Source organism: Pseudoliparis swirei, chromosome 23, assembly GCF_029220125.1.
Source record: "Pseudoliparis swirei isolate HS2019 ecotype Mariana Trench chromosome 23, NWPU_hadal_v1, whole genome shotgun sequence".
In the NCBI taxonomy this organism is placed as follows: domain Eukaryota; kingdom Metazoa; phylum Chordata; class Actinopteri; order Perciformes; family Liparidae; genus Pseudoliparis; species Pseudoliparis swirei.
This window is the reverse complement of record NC_079410.1, coordinates 12328262-12351558: the sequence shown is the minus strand read 5'-3', so window position 1 is coordinate 12351558 and position 23297 is coordinate 12328262. Positions and strand designations below refer to the sequence as shown.

At 40.6% G+C, this 23297-nt stretch overlaps 2 protein-coding genes across 2 annotated transcripts; both read left to right on the top strand.

The window, feature by feature from the left end:
- Positions 1–2109: 2109 nt before the first annotated feature.
- fscn2a (fascin actin-bundling protein 2a, retinal) lies at positions 2110–8118 on the top strand. Its single transcript, XM_056408143.1, has 5 exons — positions 2110–3166; positions 5194–5353; positions 5439–5560; positions 5652–5819; positions 5963–8118. The coding sequence occupies exons 1-5, from the start codon at positions 2344–2346 to the stop codon at positions 6166–6168; spliced, it is 1479 nt and encodes a 492-aa protein (XP_056264118.1). The 5' UTR covers positions 2110–2343; the 3' UTR covers positions 6169–8118.
- A 5364-nt stretch (positions 8119–13482) lies between these two features.
- On the top strand, positions 13483–22038 carry LOC130189087 (transmembrane protein 235). The gene is made up of 4 exons (XM_056407745.1): positions 13483–13864; positions 14816–14893; positions 16187–16324; positions 21794–22038. The coding sequence occupies exons 1-4, from the start codon at positions 13699–13701 to the stop codon at positions 22036–22038; spliced, it is 627 nt and encodes a 208-aa protein (XP_056263720.1). The 5' UTR covers positions 13483–13698.
- Positions 22039–23297: the final 1259 nt, after the last annotated feature.

Genomic DNA, 23297 nt, shown 5'->3' with positions numbered 1-23297 from the left:
TATGTCTATATATGGACTGGTGACCTGTTCATGCAAAAGTTCTATTCAAAGATCCTTCTGAACACCTGAGCTCTGTATGACCTCAATAAATAAACATACATATGTGTGTGCAGGCACGTGCACAGATAGACCTCTAGTGGTGCTCAAGCACCAGCCCTTTTGCCCTGGATGAGTAAAGTGCCCTTTCTGCTGGAGCCCCATTTTTTCCATTCATCAGCATTTAAGAATAAAAATGGCTCTAAGTCCCCCCAAATGTGTTTTGATATTCGACGGGGCATTTATCTGAGTTCTTGTGAGAATTTCATCCTGACATGCTTGTACCACATTGTTTTATGTGGTATGTTTCTCTTTGTTTTGTCTGTTCCAGTTTTACAAAGATAAATCTTGTATGAGCATTGCAGAGGCTGAAAAGAGTAAACGCAAGAAAAAACAACACTTGTAATAACTAACCCAGAGTGATGTCATGCCGGGAAATATCAGACTGAGGCTTTATAACTTTTTTACAGAGGTTTGATATTTCCCGGCGTGACCGAGCGGTCGAGGTTAGTAAGTTGTTTATTTTATGGCATTTTTCGCTCCCATCATTTTGTAAATAAAAACTAATTGTAATTGTTAATAGAAAACATTTCATTTTGTTTAGCTCTCATTTCTTCTCACGACACAATGTGTTTCAATTACTTTCTAACTTTAAATTACAGCGATCAATATACAAATCATTTTGCCGATGGGTGCCTTTTTTTTGGTTTGAGCACCTGCCCCCCAAAATGTCTGTGCACGTGCCTGTGTGTTCTAAAAACAGCTTATTTTGAGCTTTTGGGCTTTTTTAACCTTTGTTCTAAAATTTAAATTTGAGCATCCACATTTTATGGTGGTCTGGGATCACAATGCTAATCTCTCTAATATGTCAAATTAATGGATGAGAGCCTTTAAAGAATATCAGGTAGAAATACTACCCCAAGTATTTAGCTTTGTGTGTGGTGTGGTTTTGGTATTTCCAATTTGTTCTCCTTATCATAATAATAATAATAATTAATTTTTTATAGCACTTCTCAAGGCACCCAAAGTCACTTTACAGAGTGCAGAGTCCAGAAGTCATACACACACACAGTCATACCGGTGGTGGTAAGCTACATCAGAAGCCACAGCTGCCCTGGGGCAGACTGACGGAAGCGTGGCAGCCAATCAGCGCCTACGGCCCCTCCGACCACCACCAACACTCATTCACATCCATACGAACCGGGGTGAGGCTGCGGTGCATGTCTTTATGATGGTAAAGTGAGTTGTGCTTTCTATTATGAATTGACTGAGAAAACAGAGTTAGTGGTCTGAAAGAGTTTGCAAATAATCAACTCAGCAAAGGCAAATGGGCTTTTCAAAGTATATTCAAATATGTGAGATACAAATCCCTGTAAGTGAAGCTCTCCACAAATGTAAATATCTCTAAAGACGTGGAGTACACATAATGTTGCTATGTAGCTCCTCTGTACCTCCGGAGTTAAGCCTCTTAATCAGCCATGTACATTAACCTTGGTCCAATGCAATGTGACAGAAGCTCTTTGAGAATATGGTTTTAATCTTTAAATCAAGTCAACAAGAAAGAGGTTTATTCATGCATAGGATGAAAGATATATTGCATACATGCAAAATATTTACACAAACTGACCCATGAGCAACTTGAAAGGACTCGAAAGAGCAGTCGAAGCAGTGGGGAGCAGCCAAAAGCACTTCTCTGGACACGTTCCAATTAGGTTGTGGCTCACCAGCAGATCAAAGCTAGGATAATCCTAGGCCTGGATGGCCTAGCTACGAGTAAAGTAACCTAAATATGAGCCAACCAACATATTGGCTCATATCTATAACCAATAGGGAGTCACAAACTAATGTGCCAGTCTGAGTTGCAGTGAAGGAAGACAAGAGTGGAGGAAAAAAGACAGACATGAGCAAAAGGGGAAGACATGGAGGAGAGAGAGAAGGAGTCTGAGTGTGCACGGGAGAAGGTGAAGGAGGAGGGGAGGTTCGCGGTTGGTGCACTGGTATGTGACGTCAGCGGCTTGTTGGATTGAGTTGCTTTGTCCTGCTGATTTTAATCCTCACTCATTAAGGAACAGAGAGCAAGCGCCTGTGCAAGCCCTCAGGGGAACGAGGGAAAGTGACGGGAGAAGGAACAAACTCGAAACATACTATCAAGGGGGATAAGTGGAGATCATTTACGGCTTGAGAAACGGGAAAAGGAGGAGAAATCAAGCATTTTATTTTCGCTTTTCAGATTCAAGTCTGCTTTTCCTTTCCCTTCTTTGTCCTGAACCTCTTCACTTGCAATCTTAACGGGTGACCTGTTCAAGCATGTCGGCCAACGGAATAAATCGGGCCCTGAAATTGCAGTTTGGTCTCATCAACTTTGAGAGCCGCTACCTGACGGCTGAGGCTTTCGGCTTCAAGGTGAATGCCTTGGGCGTCAGCATGAAGAAGAAGCAGATCTGGACCCTTGAGCAGGACGAGCAAGATGGCCAAGTAGTGTTCCTCCGCAGCCACCTGGGACGCTATCTAGCTTCCGACAAAGATGGAAAGATGACATGCGGGGCGGAGAAGCAGGACCCTGACTGCCGTTTCCTTATTGTGCCTCAATCTGATGGTCGCTGGGCACTGCAATCGGAGCCTTACCTGCGTTACTTCGGAGGCTCGGCCGACTACCTGTCCTGCTTTGCCCAAGTCATTGGGGAACAAGACCTCTGGGCCGTCCATTTGGCTTTACACCCGCAGGCCAGCCTGCTCAGTGTGGCCCGTAAGCGCTATGCCCATCTGTCTGCTTCAGATGGAGAGATCTCAGTGGATAGCAACATTCCCTGGGGAGTGGACTCTCTGATCACCTTGGTATACCTCGATGGCAAGTACAGCCTGAAGACCTGCGACAGCCGTTTCCTCAGCTACGATGGCAAACTGATGAAAGAGAACTCCAATACTACTAGCTTCACACTGGAGCTGAAATCTGGCAAGCTGGCCTTTAAGGACTGTGTTGGAAAATATCTGACCCCAGTGGGTCCCACTGGGACGCTGCGATCGGGCCGATGTTCCAAGCCCGGAAAAGAGGAGCTGTTTGATCTTGAGGAGAGTCATCCGCAAGTTGTTTTCCAAGCCGCCAATAAAAGATTTGTCTCGGTCAAGCAAGGTAATCCTTCTGTGTTGCAGTCTTGAGAGAGAAAAAACGGCTAAAATGTAATAGTTTCATGCAGAAAATGGATTGCTGCACTTACAGTATTACGTTCCCAAACCTTCAATAAGGAAGGGGACATTATTTTCATTGTTGACAATCATCAATAGTAGGTGATGAGATTTGATTGTTTGCATTTAAAGAACCTTAAATATATTCAAAAGGAGGCAAATTTAAAAGTAAAAATTACGAGGGTAGATGAAAATTACAGAGTGGCGGGTGGAGATTTCCCCCTGTTATAATAGTAGGGGAAACACTGGAGTTGATAAGCGTGTCTTCTTCTCTGATCAATACGCAACTGTGAGGTGCGCGAATGGACCGAGCGGCCAGCTGCTGATCACTCAACAGCCCGACCTGCATGAATGGTGCGCGCATAGCGCGGCAACATTTTTTTTGGGAGCACCCAAGACCCATTTTGACCCAGGAAAAACCCTGGACAGAGGAGTTACAAAATCAGCCTGCACAGTGACATGTTCTATGTCCTGTGTAATTATTCAAGCAAACAATATGAGAGGACAGGGGAGCAAATTATGTTCTGTTGCTGCTTTTAAAAGCTTTAAAATGTAATTGACAACTAACAGCCTTGTTTAATCTAGCTGCACAATGCGCATGCACTACTAGAGCATATTTTAGGCAATATTTCAACAACCTAGGACTATACTCTCATACTATTGGGCAAATCATTACACTTTTAACTGTGGTGTTTGGCCTTGTGGCGTTTTTTGTTGTTGTTTTTTTGAAGGAACAAGGCACTGAAAGCTGCTTAGAGGACACTGCAGTGCAGATTTGCATTTCACCACTGAGGGAATTACAGCAAGCGAATGAACAGGAAGGGTGGAGGGGTGACTATGGAGGATTAGATGTGTAATAAGCTTAAGAGAAAGTTTGAAGGACATGTGTGGCATCCAATTTGAAACTCCAGCAGACAGTTCAGTTATAGGCTATATGTCTGAGTATTCTCAATCGCCTGACACGCTCCAACAGTTAGAGTAAATACATGTGGATTAAGTGTATAACACTAGATTAGCTAGTTGTGATTGAAGTTAGGCACTCATGTTTAGTGAACCGATCACTAACTGAGAAAGAGAAGAGATGGGAACACTGCTATGGAAAGGATGATATCCCATGTTAGGTTAAGCTCAATTTACACACTTGCTTTTGTATGCAAAGAGTTGATCACATGTGTTGATAAGCAAAACGATCACAAAGTGAGGCATGGAACCATCCAAAGCTCACAGATACCCAGAAAGCAGGTCAACTGTTTAAAATTCATCCTCTGCACAAACTCTATGAAACACTCCCGCAAACTTGAAAGGTGAATATATTCCAATATGGAAGATCTGCAGTATAATCCACGTCGACAATACAACCTGACAACAGCCAGCTCTATGATTAAGCAAACCACTTGATGTTTTCAATTATACTAAAGTCTAGGAGGAGTGAATGTTCTATAGGCTACTTAAGTTAAATTATTAATATCAAAAGATTAAAAGGGAGCAAACTTTGTAATCTCCAAATGTTCTTGAAACTCTACTTTTCAAAGACAGTAAAGCATGAGGTAATACGTCTGATTAAATGGCATAAATACATGGAGGTCACTGAAAATCAGGTCAATGTGTCATCCAATATTTTTAAATTTGCTATTGCACTCGGACACACCATTATATTATGAGAGGCTAATATGTGCTACAGCAACCGTTCACGCCTTTTCAAAGCATCATGCAGTTGTGGACCCACCTTCAGGAGATGAATAGTTGCTGGACACCAGAATAGTGAGAATACTAAATACGAAATCAAATCAATGTATTAAGTAGTAACCCAACATCCACCGAGGAATTCATGGATGACATTACATGTAAATACTGTGCACACGTCTTTTTGCCAATGCCTGAGAAGCAAATTACATTTAGGACGCAACCTTGTGATCCATTATTTATATTGAACAAAGTCATACTTATTGCTGTCTTTTCTTCCCTTCTCAACAGGACTCAACAGTCTTTCAGCCAATCAGGACGTGGAGACAGACATGGAGACCTTTCAGATGGAGATTGATAAGGAGAGCAACAGGTCCATGTTCAGGACCAATGGTGGAACCTACTGGGCTCTCGTGACTCACGGAGAGATCCAATCCACTGCAACAGAAGTGTAAGTAGCTCATAGCTTTCAAAGAGGAGCTTTCGGCGATGTTTTATCTTATCTCCCATTAACCCCTTCATGATTTGGCTTCCAGCGAGGTCAACACGATGTTTGACATCGAGTGGCGAGGACAGAGCTTGGCCCTCAAAGCAAGTAATGGAAAGTATGTGTGTACAAAGAAGAACGGGCAGCTCTCAGCAGTCAGCGATACAGTGGGTAAGAGCTTTCGGACAAGACACTTGAGATTCAATGCTTCATTGACCCATGCAACAGAGAAAAGAAAAACAGTATTTGTCCCTCATTGCAGGTGTCGATGAATTGTTCGTGATGAAACTCATCAACCGCCCTATGCTGATCCTTTTTGGAGAGAATGGCTTTGTGTGTCACCACAAGAATTCCAACACTCTGAATGCAAATCGATCCGTCTACGACATTTTCTCATTGATCTTCAACGATGGCGCCTACAATATTAAAAGTCAGTGTTTTCATGTGTGCATGTCACAACATACCACATTTCTGCATAATATATACACATCCCATTCTAATAGATATTTTGAGCATCTAATACATCATTTCAAAAAGATACCTAACATACAATCCACTGATATCCTTCTGCAGGTGTGAATGGAAAGTTCTGGTACATCTCAAGCGGTGGCTTCGTGTGCTCAGATGGAGAAAAGCCAGAGGACTTTTTCCTTGAGTTCCTGGAGCCTGGACGCGTCGCCATCAAATGTTCTGATGGCAAGTACCTTCGTGGAGACCAGGGAGGTACGCTTATGGGTAACGGTGCAACTGTTGATGCATCTTCGCTGTGGGAGTTCTGATCAGCGTCCTCAAAGAAGAAGAAAGAAAGTGAGGTGCAGGACCCGCCTCTATCAGCTCAAATGAAGAGGACTGAACGGTTAACATGCTACTGACTTTTTATACTAGCTGCCAGGTGCCCAATCCCATGTTCTTTTTGTTGTTCTTTTATTAATTGGGAAGAAGTGAACACATAAGGAAGATATATGTGGTTTACTGTTTTGTCTTTAAAATGACAATGCCAACATCAAACAACTTATACTGTGAAAACCTGTCAGTTCACAGATACACAGAATAAGCCAGAGGTAGTCCCAATTCCATCAGAACAACTTTGTTCAATTTAGGTGCAGTGAATACCAAATATCTTTGGAGGGCAGCCACTGATCAGTCCATGTACAAAGAGAAATTAAAATCGCACCAACAGCATTGTTAATTAGGGCCAGGGGCATAAATTGGGGAGACACACACATATTCGACTCAGCCTCCATTTTGATCTCAGCTGCATTAAGTTGCATGGCTGCATCTTGTACGGTTGCTGTTCCATTACGGTCACAAAACCTGGAAATAGAACTATAAACACCTGGCAAAGACTCAAAACTGCTTCTCCGGTAGTTCCCGCTGCAGCAGGTGTCTCAATTACCACATTTTGCCATCATGACTCACACAGACTTAAAGGTAAATATAACATCAATATAGCTGTTGTAGCTTGAAAGGAGTGCTGCTGCCTCACTCATTAGGGACATTTAATCCCTCGGCTCCTGTTAGAATAAATACATCCCAACACGTGACCACTTCTGTCTATCAAAACTGGTATAAATCTGTTAGAGAAAGACAAATTGGTCCGAAACAACATTCACATATCAACTAAAAATCTATGAAAAATATAAGGAAGGATCAGTAGGGCTCAGTACATTTACTTATAGAAAACAAACAGGTATACTAATTTCTATTCCGACATGGAAGCTTTTAGGATAGTGGATGGCTGGTACCAATGTTTTCATTTATCTTAATAGAACATTTACAGCTTCCGTAAAAGCACCATATGAGGTAGATGAAGTGGACTGGAGCCAATAGACTGTATTCTACCTCTGCAATGTAGAGCAATATAAACTCAGCATGCATGTAAGACTGAAATAGTTGTTTGTGTTACACATATAGGAATACAAAGACAGGACATGTTCAAGGAGACAGAATTTCAGTATAAATGTCATATATCCATATCAGGGCACATTTAGAGCGATTTGATGGAGTATACATCATTTTAATGTACCAGGTATGCACTCAGAAAATGCTTCTCTTGTGTTAAACATTACCGCACTCTATCCCTTTATACATGGTTCTGATGTTCCAAGTTGCTAGTGGTAAGATTAGAAAATATTATGAATTTAGATAACACAGATTTGAAAAAAATCTTACTGTAATAAATTGGGTCATTACAACTGCAACTTCCCATAATACATAATAAAGAAGCAAATGTGTTTGAATATAAATCTTAAAATAATGCTTGTTTGTTTTCCATCTGTTTGCCCACAGTGGGATGAGGAAGTGTAGTGAAGTTTTACTGAGTAGGGAGTGCTCCGTACACTTTGTGGTGTTCATCAAACCCAGAGCCAATTTGGCAGCAAACTGCTACTTCAGACCGCTTTGGAAAACATGTTATGTTTCATTTTTTGCAAAGCTGGGATATCTGTCTTTCCTTTTATTGGCATAGCTGTTGGTGCCGTGTTATTTACCAGGAAGAAATACAATCTGCAATAGTTCAAGTGTAATGTCTAAACCAGTTCTGGTTTTGTGATTAATAGAGAGCCATTTTAGAAAGCAGGGTCTAAAAGGCTTGGTCACTTGTGCAATCTGTATCAGCCCCGAGCAATATTTTAGAATGTATTAAGTATAGATGTTTGTTTTGTTTTATTATATTTGCTTCATGATATGAATTTTGAAAATATTGATACCAATAAAAACGTGTCCATTTCTTTGTTGACTGGGACTAGAATTGTATGCCAAGCTAAGGAAATATGAGTGGAGATTGTGAACTGTAGATGGTTGAGGAGGTTGGAACCCTGGCGCCTGCTTTCTAAAGTGCCCCCAGAATTGTCAGTTTGAAAATATCCGCCAAATTACTCTGACCTAATGTCCAGAACATCTGTTTCTCTGACTAAGAATGTTTCATGAATTCGGTTCATTTGTTTCCATCAATGATCCATGGAGCACAGACGACTCAATAGGCCTTTTTATAGCGGACTTTTTGACCTATTATTGTTATCCCAGTAAATGACTGCACTTACAACTTACACAGCACCATTTTACCTGAGGAATCAAAGCGCTTTGCATTATGTAAATCATTCAATTTGAGATAAAACAAATTACAATGCTGTTAATCAAATTATGTATGACGTACTGTACATAAAGCATCGATTTGTCACTCAAAAATATGATTTTCATCATCACCTTTGCTTTTCTTGCGGTGTTTGAAAAAGGCACATCATTTGACAGTAAATGTCATATTCGAAATATCGCCGGCCTCATCCGCCACGATGGCGAGTCTGCATACAGACGTGGAGATGACAGTTGACTTCAGAAGGAGCAAAACAATCCTTGGTGCCAGCCTGTCCTCCATCCAGGATTTACACAAGTCTGGGGACAGGAGGCGGGTAGGAAGCGTCACCGTAAGCTCCTCCTACCTTGGACATACCCTGTTCTAGCTTCTCTCCTCTGGGAGGAGCTACAGAGCACTGAACGCCAAAAACAAGCAGACACAAGAGCGTTGTCTTCCCACAGGGTGTCACTCTGATGAACACTGCATCGGCCATTCACCGTCAATAACCCTCAAAACCGAAACATCCACTGCTGCCATTACAGATTTACTATTCTCAATGCAACTTTCTCTTCTGTAAAAAATAATAGGTAACCGTCATTAGAAATAAGTAGAGAGACAATGTAACATGTACATAGTCATCCAGTCTATGTACATCAATCCAGTATATATTTACTTGCACTATTTGTATACTTTGCAACTTCCAGAACACTCAACGTGTATATGGAATGCATATGTATTTTATTTTATGTCCTGCTTGGTTATTGACAAATTCTTTGTTAATACGAGTACATGCTTAGGCAATGAAGCTAATTCTGATTCTGATATCGGCCTTTCCCAACTGGGCACATTTTGGCAAAGTAGGAAAAGGCAAGGTCATTCATGACTGAAGACTAAATATTGACTAGTATTCAATTAAAGCTCCAGGCTCCTGATAGAGTGCATGTTGGCTCTTTGGGGGGGGGGGCAATTCAATGGAACTGAGATATTATGACTTGGGTTTTTTTGCGACAGTATGGCGAGTCACAAAGCCGAAGCAGCTGGTTAAAAGAACATTTCTGTCAAGACATTAATTCAAAAGCGATGGTAACATCTGAACCAAAATGCTCAAATATACTCTTCGCAGCTGTTTCCCAAACAAAACAGTCCAAGCTTGTCAGCATTCATCCATGAATTCAAGATCAGTGTGCTATTGCTAATAGGATCTTCCCATTCACTACACTGGATGGCAGTGTGTACCTCTCTCAGCTCCAGCTGCGCTCGAGTAAGTCAGTGACAAGAGCTGGAAAAGTAATATTTCCTGCTGTAATCACAGCAACAACACCTGTTAACAATCCCCCACAATGCAACCGACCTGACATCTGTTAGCACACCTGGGTGTTATTCACTGGAACTGGCATCAGCTGTCACTTCCAGTACACAACACGTATGTGACCTAAAGTAAACAAGACATGACGTTGCATAATGTACAGGACGTCGTTTAGGCTCCGAGCCATCCCCGTCTCCATGCTATACTTTGTTTATCCAAAAGAAATGTTATTTGTATTTTTCTGAATTTCAGCTGACTCTTGAAATCACATACAAACACACACCCTTTCATTTTTTCTCAAGCCCAAAAAACATTCCCGTGACACTTTGCCTCCTCTTGATTCCATGATTGCACTGGCAAAGGTTTTGCTTCAGCATCCTGGCCTGTAATGGCTCTGTTCCCGAGCCCAGCTTGTCACACACAACTCACTGAACTGGAGATGTTTTCATGGGTCAACTCGGGTTTAATGTGACTTACCTTTTGCTATAGCAGTGCATTTTAAATCTGCATTAAGAATAAGAGTGCCAAAGAGTTTAGCAAAGCAAAAAAAGTATAATAAAAAAATGTATGACTCTAAAACTAAATTAGTTTTCGTTGCTAGTATATAGTAATAAATCAAGTTTAACCTGAGTTCCCCTTTCTGTTTGTGTGTGAACCAGAAAACTGTAGATCTCTGGTGAGAGTGGACGGCCAGAGGTCAGATTACGTATAACTGGCAGAGATGTTCTCCTCTGTGTGTTGTACTGAAACACTGGCTCGTTGCTCGGTTTGTCTGTAGCTAGTAGTGTTGGTAGGCAGCTTTGGGTCAAACATGAGACAGAAATTCAATTAATTTGTTTGTGCTCGTTTTAAAACGGATGTGCTTGAATCCTAAAACGTTATGCAAATCACCTGTCAGATGACGTCCAACAAACTCCTTGGGTCAGCCGGGACATTCCAGCAACACATGCAACAAACAGATCCACAGAATGACATTCACAAACATCAGTGCAGACGCATTGTGGTGCTGCCAGACAGTTTGGTGTAAAGGAGGAAAACACACAATTCACAAAAGTCAAGTTATTCTTGGGATTCTTCTTCTTGTTTATACCTTGGGCCAAATTACCCACTGCCACTCTGGTAACAGTACTTTCACTTTAATAAAAACATATTTTTGGACCAATACTTTTTACTTAAGTTAAAGAACTTCAAACCTTTTCCACCACATTGCCATCCCAATTTGCCAATTCATCTGGCCAACATAGTAAGCCAGATGCCATCCTGCGTACATCAAGCATGAATCAGTGTGGCTAGAATATTCTATAGTTGATCATTTAAAGCAAACAATGTGGCTGAGCTTTTCGGCAAATTTCTGAAGATATCAAAATAAGATGCAAACATAGACAGGTCACTTAAGCTCTCGTGAAAATACTTGCGAACAATTCAAATGATTACATAATGAACTCGGCCTCAACAACTCAACAAGTTGGATCCTTTTATTGCTGCTTTCCACCTAAAATGGCATTTGAGTTTTCCTGATGAAAATGAACACAGTGCAGTGAAGATTCACACTGTATATATTTTGAAAGGTTGTGTTTGTTTGTTGCGAAATTAATAGTCTATATATGAAAAACGAAGATGATTCTTCTTGACATATCTATGCAGAATATACAATCCATTTCCACCTTCTTCCTTTTAAAATGCCTAATCTCTGTCAAATGTCATGGGTACTGTGAGTGAAAAGCAATTGCAAGTACTGCAAAGCAATTCTCAATTGAAGTTAGGTCTGGACTCCGACTTAGCCAGTGGCCACTATTACAGCTGTATTTTTGAATATTCCCTGTGTGTAGCTTTATGTTCCCCCCCTGCGTAATACATCTACAATGTTTCCTTGCCGACTGCAACAGCTTTTCCTCATTCTCTGTGTTCACTAGCAAATAGCTATTGATGTGTCCCATTGCAGAAATCTATGGATAGTGATTTGATATGCATGGTGGAAAAGGCAAACACTAAATGAGCTCAAACAGTCAGGAGCCTAATTTGAACGGTAATGAAGACATTATTTCTACTTACAGCTGTGGTGCGTTAGGAACTAGTTGCAGATTGTTTTGCAAATGGCATTCACTTTTATCAGTTCCTAATTTAAGTGGATAAGTTGAATTAGCCGATTGTTTTGACGCTACATAGAAGTCATCCCTGCACACAATTTGACTACACTTTATATTGTGTCACACAATGTGAGAGTCAGTGGTGCAACTGGACACAGCAGGATAACATTTTTGACAAACTGGCATTCAGTGCTTGCTTCGTATAGCACTGGAATGTAATTGGCAGAGGATGTGGTACCAGTATAAAGCCATTTGTTCTAGCACACAATTGGCTCAAAAATAATGTCCTGCATAGTCCTCGTAAATTCTTAATTGTGTGTACTCTGCGTTGTGAATAAAGTTTGATTTCCCGCTGCCTTTTCCTAAACGACAGCTCCCAAATGAGAACACAATATTAAAGCTTCAACCAGCATCCAAGTTGTTCTCAGCTAATACATAGCAGGTAATAAGCCAACTTGCATTCATGCAGGTTGCTGTTTTTAGTCAGAAATAGACAAACACATTTTAAAATACTTCTGGTATGGTCGGTTATGGACCCAATTGAGTCAGTTTTCTTAAAAGTTTAATTGTATGCTTTTATATCAGACAATGGTGAGATGGAATTATAGATTTGTCAGATGTAGGATGGGAAATGAATGGGCTCCTCTGGGTCACTGCAACTTTCTGATGCATCAACATCTGTGCAACCCATTGAAATTCGAAGTTGAATTGCATTTCAGTTTCCACAAATTAATTTGCTGTGGCATGTAAATCAGAAGGGTACACTGCAATAATTACACCGCCTATTGAAGGAGAAGTAATGTAATTGCTTGGTTCAGTTCAAAGCACAAAGACAAACTTGTATGTGAGAGATAATGAATGTCATCTTCTCATGTCTTCATGCACATTCTCTCTTTGGGAGAATTATTTTATCACAGTGATGTCAGTTCAAGGTGTTTTAAGGTGAGATATCCACCGTCATCCACACCACACACTTCCAGGCTCTGATTTAGAGAGGCCCAGGCTATGCTTCGATAATGTTTTTTCTTAATGTATATCAATTTGTTTACATTTCAAAACTAACACTTTTTTATCGTGGGTCAGTGACAAAATAAAAGACTCGTGACATCCGCGGCCCCACCCACAGGACCCTTCCGACAGGTGTCTCTAAATGGCTGGTCATAACGTATTTTAAATTATTGTTCGTCTTAACCACGATGCCATTCCAACCAGCATCTGAGAGTGTAGGCTACTTCACCTTAAATGTTGTTTTTGCTGTTGTTTTGTTCACCTCATCGTAGGCAGCCGTTTTCACAGGACCTGTAACGCTAAGTAGTGACAAAAGTCTTGAAACAAATAAGCGTCTCTGGTCAAGTCAGCAACCACTCTGAAAATAGACTCCAATTAAGTTACGGTAAGAGTCAAGTGAATATCAGATAAACCGTAACCGGATGTGCACTAGTTATTATTTTTAAAAGCCAAGCACCTCCACCACAGATGTTTCGCGACCGAGGTTTTATTTTGAAATTTCGCACCGCAACTGTAGCGTTTCATTTAGTTAACTTGACGGTATGGATCAATCCAAGGCTTGTCGAACCGGTGGTGAGCTCGATATATACCTGTCTTTTATTAATTTTATTTTGTTTTCATATTTAAAGTAAACAATTCCGGCATTACGTGCTGCTCAGTTTTCCTCCGAAACTACGTCCTCGGACCGTGAATGCCACGGAGGAGAACACTGCGGGGAGAGGAGAGCTTTTACGCATCGCACATCTTTGAGCGTCGGAAAAGGACAGAGTGAGAAAGAAAAAAAAGATAAAGAAACTGCACAGACTTTTAGAGTAACTGCGCTCTGGACTGCACCATGAATTACGGAATGGTGGTTCTCACTGCTGGGTTTACAGGTTTGCTGAGCTTCAGCCTCCTCGCTGTGGCTATTGGGACTGATTACTGGTACATTATCGATGTGAATAAACCCAACTGCACAGACGACCTGAGTTCACATTCTGGACTGTGGAGAATTATTGAAGGTATACCAACTCAATTTACGCCTACATATATGTAGTGTGCATGTATGTAATTTGCATGTGCCTTTAATTAGAGGGTATACGACTCAAGTATGGTGTGTGAGCTGTAATAAAAGCAAATAATGCCCTCATTTTTCAATTATAACTTTTAGTTCTGTGCTTCTCACGTAGGGTAATTTTGAGAAGCCTGTCATGAGGCAGTAATACTTACTTTCAATATCCATTGTTGATTATGTTGACAGTGAAAGATCAAAGTAGATTTTCTGTGGATTCAATGTGATGCAGTTGACATATATAACTGTTTATCCATTGTTCATTGACCCAGGGTTTCTCTCTCATTCTGCTCCGCTATCATGTTCAGTCACAGCAGGAGGCTACAGCTATATGTAGCTAATGTATTCCTCAGCCCTTTATTGTTTGACTGTCAAAAACTGATTGCTTATACTAATGCACAGGAGAGATGAAATGCCAGGGATTTTAGCTTGGAGAAATGCATGTTGAGACGGGTAATGTGCTGAATTATTAACTCCTAGATATGTCAAATCTGTTGCTGGTGCCACCCACAGTTCACAGTAAATACCAAGTAATGAGACCGCATTATGTATGAAGCTCATCAAGCAGTGCACCTGGGACAAAGGTAGAACATGCACTAACACAAGTGTTGTTATATGTTCTACTGCACTGACTGAGCTCACAGAAGCAGTAACCTGAGCTTCATTCTGTGCAGAGGTGCAAAAAAAAACATGCATGGCTGATGAAATATCTGTTATGTAGAGATGACTTTAATTGGTTTGATTAATTCAAGTTTGCATTGTGTTGAATTTCTAAATATATTTACTATTTGTACAATTCTGGGATTTTAGAAGAGTGTGATTGTTGTCCATTTTCTAATTTTACAGTCTACAGCTCTGTCCACATCTTGCCATGTGTAACCTTTTCCCCTGACATTTTCAGGAACAAACACAAGCTCAGTCATCCCTTTTTTCACAGCAAATATGACCAGCCTGTCAGAAGTGGAAAGGCACCTTCTTGGTGAGTGGTTTTGTTTATTAACTGCATGGGAGTTGATAATGAGGTGAATTTAAAATAGAAAGTCAGTGAATTCTGACACAAATAATGTAGAAGTAGTTGGCTGCTGATGAAATTGCATTAAAATGTAACTGTACACTGTCAAATAAATCCTATCCGGAAGGTTTACATTAACAAACATAAACGTGTGTGCTAAGGATATGGTTTATTGAAATATTCCCTGTTTGTAATTGTGACACGTTTCTAGCCGTCACTAGTAGGTTCTCCCTATAAGCACCACGGAATGAGCAGCCGGAGTGATATTTGGTAATATATTTTATTATTCCGGACCGCAGACAGTGTCTCTGCTCGGCACTCCCCCCTGTCGTCAGTCCATCCAGCTCCTTTTAAAGACACAGATACACAACCACAGATTGTCATCAGCTGGACTGATTACCCAACAGACCAGCTGATGACAATCCACCCACCACTCCTGAACCACACAGCCAAAGCAGCCTACCCACCCACCCCCACAGCACAGTAAAACACAGTATACAGTTGTTGGTTGTTTGGCAGTCTAGCTCTCCACACTCAACCAATAAACCGAAAAAGAAAATAGTGCTTTCCTGGATGATATAAATCAATCTGAATATCCTAACTGCTTTTTTGGTGTTTGTCACACTCAGCAGTCTATGATTTTAAGTTTAAGTGTTGTTGTGTTTTTATTTATCCATAGCCAGTGTATTATCTATCGCATGTGTTGAACCTCAATGATATGACATCTTCTCTTTTAACCCTCCCTGTTTCCAATGTGGAACTTAACTGAAAATGAAGCTTAGCTATAATTTATTACAAGGCACCAGACTGTGTTTCTTGGCAAATACCACCCTATTTAGCTGGTTGACGCAGAGGCGATGTTTAAGTTTAGGTAATGACCTTGAGTGGTTAGGGTAAGGATAGTTCATAGGAAAAAATCGGACATTTTGAACATGAAAAAATCAGGTTACCGGTACCTCTGAGTTTGGACGCCTGGCCAATCCTAGTGCATTATTGTGGATCTTGCCAATAAAAGCAGTGGGATTCATTATGAGATAAATCTCCCTTTCAGTTCCCTGTTAAAATATATTCTTAAATGACATCATATTTTACTTCGCTTCCGTGCTGGTACAGCGGTCTGCTTCTTCAGACTGACAAGGGTTAAAGTTCCTGAAACAACCAAACCTCCAAACCTTCTAAGTATACCCTTTAAGGCACTTGAAAGCACTATTAATGTCTGAAGGCACTCTCACTCCTGTGTGTTTGTGAATATGTTTGCAGGCTTGCACAAGGTGGTGGTCATCATGTTGCCCATCAGCCTGGTCCTGCTGGTGTTCGGCTGGATCTTTGCACTTGTCAGCTCGTTGGCTTACAGTCCCAACTTGCTGGCTGGATCAGCGTCCTATGTTCTCTTCTGCAGTGAGTCCATACAGATGTTCTTAATTGTTCTGAGCCTGTGGCAATTCTGCATGTTTTTTTCTGTAGCAAACCCTTTGCACATGTCAGAGTGAAAATGTATGATAAGTGCTGGGCAATTTGGCCAAAGTAATTAAAAAAGCCGCAAGAAAAGCTTGTGTCGGCTGCACAATTTATTTACACACACACACACACACACACAGGTGCCTTATTGTGTTTTAAATACACTTAGAAAACCATGGAAATGTTATTTCAATGCTTCCGTTTACTCCTGGTTTACCTTTGACTTAAGACAACTGCTAAATTGCATTTACACCTTCTTACACTTAGGGACAATAAGAAACCTGCAATTAGTGTTGTATACATATTACATCTTGCAGTTGAGCAGACTGTTATCTGCAGAATGCATGTCTGTGTAGACATTAAAAATCCACCATCTGACTTCAGTGGAGTTAGGTTATGATCTTTTTGATCACACTGTTAATAAAAGTGTGGACATTGAGATTTTATAAGGAGAAAGACACTTTGGAAGTGGTTCGAGCATACAGTGCAAGGCGTACGTCTCTCGGTCCACTACTTTGATTCAGACTGAACTATTTCAACTATTGGTGGGATTGCCAACACATTGATGTTCCCCCCAGGATGAATTGTAAGAACCTTGGTGAGCTTGTTGCATTCATGATTTAGGACTCAGTCGCAATTATAGTAGCACTACTATCTGTGAAAGATTGGACCCCCATATACTAAATCACAGTTTTGACACCAATTGTTAAGGAATGTCTGGGAGCCACGGGGAGTAGGACTCGAAAGCAGATCTCAAGAAGCGGTAGTTGGATAAAAAAAACAAAGTCTTTACTTCTGGTGAACATTGTGAGGCAAACTGGCCCAGAACGAGGGGTTGACACTAACGAGGCACAGGTGGAAACAATGAGGGCGGGGCTTGCAATCACACAGGAGGGTGGCACACGAGGAGGGAGGAGTCTGAAAGGAGAGACAAGGTGAGTGACAGACAACACAACAGAAACAGACAGTGAGCACATAACTACCCAAAAGGTCTAGGTGTAACACCAATTAACTAAACACTACAATGCTGTAGAACAGTGTGAAGTAAAACAGCTGCTAGATAAGCTCTACTGACAAATCTTCCTTGGTAACCAACATTTAATCTGTATTAATTTAACTCTGGTGTGGTTAGTCTGGGCAGGTGGGAAACAGTAAGTGACTTTGAAGCGGACCAATACAACTGGTACGAGTCCACTGGTAAGAGTTCGTCCTCGATACAACATTTGCTCCTTGGAACACGCTGCAGCTGCTCACCTGCTTTAATTCATGCATTGTGAAACCAAACCGGACTAAATAGAAAACGACCCCAAAGTATTAAATTCACTTATCTAGGCTAGCCCCGCAGACTTCGGCTTGTGAAGCAACCTTACACATCCCACTGCCAAACATTCTCCCTTCTGAAAAAGAAAACAGTAATTAGCATTGATCGCAGCAGCATGTGGAGTGATTGCTCATCATAATAAAGTGGCAGAAAATAGCAGAAGAGCTTGTTCTTGATTGAAAGATTTGGAGAGACTTCCCCCTGGAATCGTCGGTGCAGATCAAAATTGAATGTACTTTGTTTCATCAAGTTCATTGAATGTGTTGCGTTTCATCCCGGTAATCTTGGGCAGTCAAATCATAAGCAACATCTTCCTTAAATGTAATTGCATGATAACATGAGCCACAGCCCGCACATACAGGATCTGTGTGTTGGTGGGATCGGTCCACTACTTTACTTCAGAATGAATTATTTCAACTATTGGTGGGATTGCCAACACATTAATGTTCCCCTCAGGATGAATTGTAAGAACCTTCATGAGCTTGTTGCCATGCTAATTTTAGCATGTAGCTCAAAGCATTTGCTAATCTGCATACCTGAATGATGGCCTCAAACACAACATAGTCCTTAAAATAGTTGATATAATGTTGTATCTGTCCATAAACAAGAATTGAACAGAATGAGAGCCCAAAGATAAACCTGAGCATTGTCCTCTTTGGGTACATTTACATAAATGTATTTAGTGTGGTCCCGTAGTGAAGAGCCCTGATCTACATGGCATGTTTTCATCAGCTATACAGTTAGATGGTTTTTTTCCTACACTCTGAAGGTATCAGCTGTAAGCAGTTGCAATAAATAGAATATCCATCAAAGAATTAAGGTCCGAATTCAAAGGGAAGGAGTTTTATTGTCATTTTGGTTGAAGGGGAATATATGAATGTGTCACCGAGGGTTTTATTACTGTTTATAGTTCTCCGTCTCAGCTGACAGGTCCAGCCTCCCAGACAGCCAATTCCATGCATTGCACCAAATGGCCTGTCCACAACCGAACTGGATTTCTCGGTTGCAAACCAAGCGTATCAATAGTGAAACTAACATTTCTACACTAATTAACTATGCATTAAATAACATCACAATGAGCAATTCAAAACACAAATTAGACCAGTAAGAACAATGTCACAATGCATCATCTGAACAATATGCTAATCTAATTGTTAAAATAAAAACATTTTTGTAAATCTGCAATGTCAGCTTTGAGAGCATCATCTCTTCTCCATTTAAGACATTGTGTGCAAAACAATGTTCACTGAAATAGCCAATCAGAAGCATAGACAACAAAGTAGAATATCACACACTTCCACACGGATGTCTCGCAATGGGATATATTTATGTAGAACAGCAAAATATACGTTAGTCTATACTCGCATGTTCCTTTGGAGAGAAGAGTTGGAAACAACCCAACAATCCCCAAAGCACACCTCTCCCTCTGACTTCAGGTTGGGATGCTCCTGTAAGACAAACAAAGCCTACATGAAGAGATGTGTGCAAATAAACATACTTGCAGCCCAAATGTATCACTGCATTGCCTATTGTACTTGTTCGTAATGCATGATTAAAATGACAAAGAAACTTTCCTCCGGGGCCCTGCTTCAGAGAACTGTTGGTCAAGACATCCTGACCTCTGCTCCGTCAGCAAAACGTTCGACCATCTGGTACCAATAGAGCAGCAATAGTTTAGTTTAGATTCATTAGTGTTTTGATTAGATAACAACATGGTCATTAGGTTAATCCCGGTAACATTTTTACATTTCTGTTTTTGTACCAATTGAACAAACAAGATATTTTGTCAATTAGTGATCAAGAGAGCAAACAAACAAGTTGCTTTGGAAACAAATTTCCCTCTGACAATGATTGAAGGTTTCTAATTATATTTACCACAAATGAACACACTGCTTCTTCACATTATTAGAATTCATTTTCTCAACTCTGGATCAGAGGGTCAAAGAGGAATAAAGCTGCTCCATTTAGCAGGAACTATATTATGGCTTTCCTCTTAAAGGTGTATTTTCTTCAACCATAAAAAGTGTTATATGGTAGTATTATAGGTGTGTTGTTCTCGTTGAACGAAAAATAAAAAGGAGAAAAGTCTTGCACTGCCTTCCAAATCTCATATTTTCTCTTTACTTTTAGTAGATACTGCAGCTGCCCTGACAAAGTGTGTACTTGTGCATGCAGTATGCATCCAATGGGACATGCTACTTCATCATATGGTGCACCTTGAACTGTTATCCTCATGCTTATTATTCTGCTGTGCAGAGGATTGTGGGTCGGAATAGCTGGAAAAACATTCTAGCTTGCACACTGCAAAATATGACAGCATGCAAAAAATGGAAAAAAGTCTTGATAAATTGAAATAAAAGCTAAATATATATGTCATCTTTTTATAGACTTACACATATCTTGCAGTATAATAATAGTCTCATTAATCATGTAGTTCCCAAAAACATGCATCTTTGATAAAATCTCCCCTTTTTTAAAACACTACCATGAAAACAGTCTGACCTGGACGAGTCCAAAAGATTCAGAAATATTCTTCAATAATTCAAGGTAAAACTGGATGAGTAATTAATATATTACTTTAGTATCGGTGTAGTGACAGCTGAAACCTCATGAAGTGCAAGGGAACTATAAAAACGTCAGACTACACACAAAATGGATACGGTAGAGTCGAACTAAAGGTGAACGCTTGAGCACTGAGCAACTGAAGAAACACTGTTGTGGTACTTGCATCAAGTCAACGTGAAAAGGACTTTCTATATTCTAGGAAACAAAGTTCTGCTGTGTCGCTGAGCACTGTTCATGACATTTGTACTTGCTCATCTTTGTTTCTCTCTAACGATACCGTACCTATGTGGCAATTAGGCACACCACATGGTATACAATGATTATTTTAAAACGCTACCATGGGTCGAACAGCAGCAGATGATTGGGCAGTATTGTGGTTCTGCCTTCCATAGTGCCTCATTAAAGGTCAGTCTGAAGAGCACAGCGGTGGTTAGGGAATTCAAAAACAATGTACAGCAGAAACGTCATACTTACAACAAAGGTCCCCCCCTGTAAAGTGAATTATTTGAGTAAATTTAGAAGCACCCTGCTGGATTCATTTGTATTTGAACAAGACAAATGTTTTAATTCTCGAAATGGCTTTAAATCTATAATGCTTTAGGGTAATACTAATTATTTCTCAATGTTCTTAAATCTGTATTATCTAATGTCATCCATCGAGTTAAGTGAAGACAATTATGTTGGAAAATAATTATTTGCCGATGAATACATTATCACCCTAATGATCTGAAGAACTGATTAATTGTAATACATCATGGTGATTATGGTGTTTGATTAGGCAGCACAAGGATCTCATGCCAAGAGAATTCATTACAATTCCTCAAGAGGGATCATCCGAGGCCACAGGTACGAGGCAGTATGTAAACATGAGGTTTGTTTTTCTAATTACCTTCGCATTGAAAATGCCGGAAGGTTATGTTTTGATCGCCGTGTATTTATTTATTTATTTATTTATTTATTTGTATGCGTGTTATTCGCAAAACTCAAAAAGTATTGAACCGAATCGCATGAAATTTGGTGGGATGATCGTTTATTATCCGGGGACCAGTTGATTAGATTTTGGGATCGATCGGGTCAAAGGTCAAGGTCAAAGGTCATGAACAGGTCAAAATCTTTCGCAGAACTCAAAAAGTATTGAACCGAATCACATGAAATTTGGTGGGATGATTGTTTATTATCCGGGGACCAGTTGATTAGATTTTGGGATTGATCGGGTCAAAGGTCAAGGTCAAAGGTCATGAACAGGTCAAATCTTCTTGAATCACATGGAATTTGGTGGGATGATTGGTTATTATCCGGGGACCATTTGATTAGATTTTGGGATCAATCGGGTCAAAGGTCAAGGTCATGGAAAGGTCAAAATCCTTTTTTTTACCATAGCACGATACATTTTTGTCCAATTGGCATGCAACTAATGCCAAAATGTTCATAATTCAATGCCCAATCTTGTGATATGCGAAGGTATGCGCTCTACCGAGTGCCCGTTCTAGTTGTTCCATGTGTTTGTTTCTGTGCCCTCGCAGGCCTTTTTACCCTCTCGGGGGTCAGCATCTACATCAAATACTCAAACCTAGCCATGGAGGAGTTCCAGCGCGTTGTGTCTCCAGAGAACCTCGCCCACGTGGACGTGTCCTTCGGCTGGTCCCTCGCCACGGCCTGGCTCTCCTACAGCCTGGAGGTGGCCACCGGCCTGCTGCTCCTGCTGGCGGCCAGAATAACTCAGATGAAGGGACGCTATGACTCTGGCGTAACCATTGCCATGTTATGAATTGATGTTATATTGATGCCCAAGAGAATCCAAAGGCTCCCACAGGGCAGTATTGTATTGCTGTTATTATTGTTGAACATTTCAAGGGCAAAAGCAACACAATGCAGATGAGAGCTGGATTTATGAAACTGCACCCATAGCTATGTAGATGCTGAATGAGTGACGCAGTGTTGTACACAAGCTGTCTTTCATCCTCTCAGTATAATTGTCTGTCCATTGTCCCAGTCCGCAGTGGTATTTGAAATGTAGCCACAGAAACAGAACAACCATTCATAGTGTAATCAGTCTAATTTAATGTTTTTTTGCGTGTCTTTTGATGTAATATTCCAGCCCTATGTGCAGAATGTATAGCTGATGACAGTCCACATTTGATTCAGCCGTAGGATTGTTTTGGTAAATGCTTGTGCAAACGCACTGCCCTGCAATATGAACGCAAGCAAAACAAGAAGTGAAGCTGTATGATATCATTTCCTTCACACATGATACAAAATATTTGAAGGCTAACTTATGCACATCCTCTTTGTATTGCATTTAAGCGTTGTTCATATCAGTGGTTCAGAGGATATCATTCAAGTGGAAACATTGCTGATTCTGCAGAAGATAACAACCAGGCAATGGAGCCACAGACTCGAGCAAACAGTCAGCAAGTAGTTCAAGGCTGGTTGTTGTAATATCTGTCTCTCCTGTCCACTTCTAGGAATCGTAATGCCCTGTTCCGTTTCTCCTGTTTCTCCTCTGTCTTGATTGTTCATTCCCTTTATCTGCCCTCAGCCACTCCTGTCTTCCTGATTGTATCATTGAAGTTGACCAGGGAACGACTCGCACAATATATAGAGGGAAAAACACAGGTGTATGGCATGAGACAATCAAGGAGACAGGAGTGGCTGAGGGCAGGTGAAGGGAATTAACCAATCAAGACAGGAGACAGAGGGGAAACAGTAGAAACGCAACACGCTCGAAGTTAAAAGACTAAATACGAAATTTAGCACTTTGCATAGCTGTTAAAGTGTACTGTGTTCTTGTTCCCTTCTCACAATCATAACAAAGCTTATTTATAACTGTGGGCGGAAAAAATGTAACATCAATCCAGCTGAATTGTGAATACATACCGTAAGCAGGCAACAAAAGAAAACCACATTGAAATGTTTTTAAATGTCTGTGACGCACTGTAATCATATTGTAAAAGATGTATTGAAGATTGTGTTTGTGTCGTGAGACAATAAGATCATCTGAAACATCCCCAATGTGTCCTCAGTCAT